The sequence below is a fragment of the Lipotes vexillifer genome, unplaced genomic scaffold (assembly GCF_000442215.2).
Source record: "Lipotes vexillifer unplaced genomic scaffold, Lipotes_vexillifer_v1.1 scaffold903, whole genome shotgun sequence".
Lineage (NCBI taxonomy): Eukaryota > Metazoa > Chordata > Mammalia > Artiodactyla > Lipotidae > Lipotes > Lipotes vexillifer.
This window is the reverse complement of record NW_006791919.1, coordinates 1,429,874-1,434,861: the sequence shown is the minus strand read 5'-3', so window position 1 is coordinate 1,434,861 and position 4,988 is coordinate 1,429,874. Positions and strand designations below refer to the sequence as shown.

General features: G+C 38.0%; 1 protein-coding gene across 1 annotated transcript in view; it reads right to left on the bottom strand.

The window, feature by feature from the left end:
* STAT4 (signal transducer and activator of transcription 4) overlaps positions 1 to 4,361 on the bottom strand; it is an 84,639-nt gene extending 80,278 nt beyond the window's left edge. Inside the window, exons 1-2 of the mRNA XM_007464959.1 lie at positions 4,234 to 4,361; positions 2,782 to 2,926 (exon numbers count right to left, since the gene is read on the bottom strand). Coding sequence (XP_007465021.1) covers positions 2,782 to 2,926; positions 4,234 to 4,361 — 273 coding nt within the window. The remainder of the gene's footprint in view (positions 1 to 2,781; positions 2,927 to 4,233) is intronic.
* Between the last annotated feature and the right edge of the window lie 627 nt (positions 4,362 to 4,988).

Genomic DNA, 4,988 nt, shown 5'->3' with positions numbered 1-4,988 from the left:
GAAAATGTGTCTTTTTTCTTTAGGCGGGAGGTGTTTTTTTTTTCTTTTGAGGGGAGGGGGATCTTGTTTTATCAAAAAGACTTGTCTTAACATAATTGGCAATGTTCTGAATTAATATAAATACCCAATAAGTATAGTTTATAAATCAAAGGAAAGAGCAAATGTTTTTGTCCATTCAAAATATCCTAACCAGGGAATTCCCTGGCGGTCCAGTGGTTAGGACTCTGAGCTTCCACTGCAGGGAGCACGGGTTCAATTCCTGGTCGGGGAACTAAGATCCCACAAGCCTCACAGCACGGCCAAAAATAAATAAATAAAAATAAATACAAAATATCCTAACCAATCAAACTGTTTTGGGAGTCTCTAGTTCGTAGTAGAACCATGCTGGGTACTGGAGGGAAGAGGAAGGTCACAAAAGGAACTCAGACTTTTAACTTCAAAGAGCTTGTGACCTGCTTAGACACATCCAGCACAGATGAGATACTGCTTATCTTGCAGCCCATATGCTCCGTGAGGAATGAGAATAAGGGGTAAAGCACCGGTGAAAGCTTCCTTACTGCTCTGGGACCTCCACAGCTCCTCTAGGGATGAATGGGAGCTGGACTGGAGGAAGAGAGATGGCAGAGCATTCCTGGCCATGAGACTGTCATGGACAAAGGCCCAGAGGCATTCAAGAGTGAGCTGGTTGTACTCAGGAACAAGGAGTAGATCTATTTTTCTGGGGCAGGAATGTCGAGGAGCTTGGGGCAGTTTATTGGAAAAGGTCGACAGAGACAAGATGCTGGAAGGCCCATGACCTAAGCAGAGACGTTTGTGCTTGAGCTGAAATGTGACTGGGAATTACCGCCCGTTCTTGGGCTCCCTCACAATCTTATCTCCACTCAGAAAAATGATGGGCTGGACACTTACCCTTGATTTACACTGAGAAGATCCTGCTACTTTCCCTATCAACAAAAAGGTCCGTTTTTTGAAAGCCTATTTTTTTTTTGCCAAAATAAAAGCTTCAGTCTTTCTTACAATCCCAAAAGGTAGATAATAATCATCCTCATTTACATGAAAAGATATAGGAATTTAGAAAAATTAAGTGACTTGCCCAAGGCCACATTTTGAGAATCAGAATTTCCAAAGACCATGCATCACCTATTTTACCCACCCATGTCCCTCTAGCAAAGACCAAGGGTCAGCAACCTTTCCTATAAATGGCCAGATAAATATGCTTAATACAGACACACACGCGCGCACACACACACACAATACACATATACACATTTTTATTTTAGGCTTTGGAGCCATACAGTCTCTGTCACGACTACTCAACAGTGCCACTGCAGTGCAAAAGCAGCCAGAGTCAATACGTAACTGACTAAGCAAGCTGCATTCCACTAAAATACAGAAATTTGAATTTCCTATAATTTTCATGCCACTTATTTATTTTACTTTTATTCTTTTTCAACCACTTAATGTAAAAGCCATTCTTAGTCGTGGACCGTACAAGAACAGGCAGCGACCACATTTGACTTGCGGGTAGCAGTATGCCAAACCCCTGTTTTAGGTTTATTGATTAGAGCACTAACTAAGGACGCCAAGGTTAAATGTCTTACCTCTGGAATAGATAGTTTGCTTTACACTGTGAAAAATCCTGTTTGGTTGGCAACAAGTTCATTTCCTACCCCAGCCAAGTGTCTTGCAAATTTGTAGGGGATTACAAGGGCAAAGGTAACAGTAAAACAACGATGAAAAAAATCCAATCCAAACAACAATAAAAACAACAATTAAAAACAACAATTCAAACAACAATAAAAAATTAATACTTATGTCCCTCTCACAAGTGTTAGTAACATCAAGCACATTTCTATTATAGTCTAGGAAAATTTTTGTAAAAATGCATTAATTGTAAGTTTGAGATTCTAAGGAAGCCTCACCGAAAAACGACATATGTATATTTCATGTTCTCTAATACGTTGTACAGGCACTCAGTAGATATTAGAGCTGTCCATGTTCAGAGTTTGTTTCATAAGCATCTCTGGGTTTAGGTCATTATTAGTCTGCCCTTAATTCTTTAGATCTCTGTTTCACTTACTTCATTCATTCATCCCTTTAATCAATGAATATTACACACCTACTATATATCCAGCTGTGTGGTGGGCACTGGGAATTCAAAGCTGAATATAACATCCTTGCCTCAAGTAACCCACAATTTGAGGGAGAAGAAAAACATAGAAACAACACTAATGTAGAATATACTAAATGCTATGGTACAGATGTGTTGGAGGTGTTATGGGAACACAGAGAGATGGGCTTTGCCTGGGTGAACTTTTGGAATAGGAAGCTACGAGGCACCACAGAATGCTTTTGAAGGAGGTGAAGTTTGAGCCAAATCTGGAAGGATACATACAACCATAATGCCTCCACCTATGAATGAGAACAATACCAACTCTAAATTGTTACATAAGAGACAAAGGCAAGGGAGGATGGAGAGATAACCATGAACATAGCATCCTTCAAATCCCTGTTCCACATTCTCAATTTCATCATAACTAGTAAGCAGTCACATGTAAATCACATACCCTCCCACCTGTAGTGTATTTTAGATTCAAAAGTTGGTGCAAAACAAACATTGGGTAATGAAAGTTGAGCACAAAATTTAAAATAGTAAGAGAATTCAGCTTTTTCCCTCTTAAATCTGGTTTGGAACTAAGATAAGGCTACATTTTTTTTTTTTTTTGCTAAATTTAGGACTTGTAAATCCAAATATTTTTAAAAAGTAGAATGCATTCTCACCTGAAGGACTTTCCTAATTCTTTTTAGGTTGTGTATTAAAAGCAGATTTTTCTCTTTGGAAACGCGACCTAACTGTTCATCCAGTTGTATTAACAAGTTTTGAAGAAGAATTGTTGCCATGGTTTCATTGTTAGATGCTGCCTCCCTAAAAAACAAAAGTGCTATTACACAGCAGGAAACAACTTAGTAAAATGTCTACTTTTTTTTTAACCATAATCATTTTAAAGTGATAAATATATCCTGCAGTGATAAGCATTTACTCGTTTTTAAAAATTAAATTGTACACATGAAAGTATATTCAACATCACTAATCATTAGGGAAATGCAAATCAAACCAAAAGATACCACTTCACACTTATTAGGATGGCTATTATTGAAAACACAAAATAAGTTTTGGTGAGGATGTAAAACTGGAACTCTTATATATTGCTGGTGGCAATGGAAAATGGTACAGCCACTGTATAAGACAGTATGGAGATTCCTCAAATTAAAAACAAAAAGTTATATACAATTTCACTTCTGGGTAGATACTTAAAAGAACTGAAAGTAGGGACTTGAGTAGATACTTGACATCAACATTTATATCAGCTTTATTCACAATAGCTGAAAGGTGGAAACAACTCAGATGTTCACTGAAGGATGGATGAATAAATAAAATGTAGTAGATACATACAATAGAATATTATTCAGTCTTAAAAAGGAAGGAAATTCTGATACATGCTATTCATATGAATGAACCTTGAAAGAATGTGCTAAGTAAAATGTCAGTCACAAAATAACGAATATTGTGTGATTACACTTATATGAAGTACCTGGACTAGTTGAATTCAGAGACAGAAAACAGAATAATGGTTGCCAAGGGCCGGGGTGGAGAGAACGAGGAATTATTACTTAATAAGTACACAGTTTCAGTTTGGGAAGATGAAAAAGTTTTGGAGATGGATGCACAACAGTGTGAATATACTTAATGCCACTAAACTGTATACCTAACAAATGGTTAAAATGGTAAATTTTATGTTATGTATATTTTATCAAAAGAAAAATTTTAAGACAACTATTTAAAGCAAAATATGTTTTTAATTGTACAAGGTGGATAGAGCTTTAAAAAACGTTTGTAAAACATGTTAAGAAAAATATTTACATTGAGTCTATGATAGAGAATTGATATAAACAATAGATTTACTTCTTTTTAATACTTAGAAATCGTTGGAGTTTAGCTTATAAAAAACAAAGCACAAGAACCATTTAGTTTTCATCTACAGTGGATGAAACCAGAAAGGACAATGATTCTCCTCCGTTAAGGAAGATTTCCAAATCCTCAAGGAAAGTTCTTTACCTGATAAGAATATATCAACTGAGTCAAAAGTGGACCATAGAATAAATCCACGTGGATAGAGCATAAAGCATTTGTGCATCAACCTCTAGGGAAAATACAATAATGTTTGATCCTACCAGTCTTGATTTTCAATCCACTGGGCCAACAGATGCCGAATTTCCATAGGAAAGTTGTCATCATAGAATTGATCAACTTGCTCCAAAAATTTTATTTCTAACTGTTGGACTTGATTCCACTGAGTCATACTATAAAGAAGAGGGAAAATTAGAGTTTAAAAATAATGTTAACTAATAACTATGGTACATGTTTTCTTTTTTTCTTGGATTTCGGACAAAGACAATGTTGTCCATCAAGTAACTGGAGAAAAAAATTTCTCTTACAGAGTTTTAGGCAGAAACTTGCTGAGGTAGAATCCAGGGCCTAAGCATTTTAAAGCCTAGTTGTTCAAGAGGGGGGCTTCCGGGAAGATGGCGGAAGAGTAAGACGCAGAGATCACCTTCCTCCCCACAAATACACCAGAAATACATATACACGTGGAACAACTCCTACAGAACACCTACTGAAGGCTGGCAGAAGACCTCAGACCTCCCAAAAGGCAAGAAAACCCCCACGTACCCAGGGAGGGCATAAGAAAAAAGAATAAACAGAGACAAAAGGATAGGGACGGGACCTGCACCAGTGGGAGGGAGCTGTGAAGGAGGAAAGGTTTCCAGACACTAGGAAGCCCCTTCGCGGGCGGAGACTGCGGGTGGCGGAGAGGGAAAGCTTCAGGGTCGCAGAGGACAGCACAGAAACGGGTGCGGAGGGCAAAGCGGAGAAATTCCCGCACAGAGGATAAGGGCCGACCGGCACTCACCAGCCCGAGAGGCTT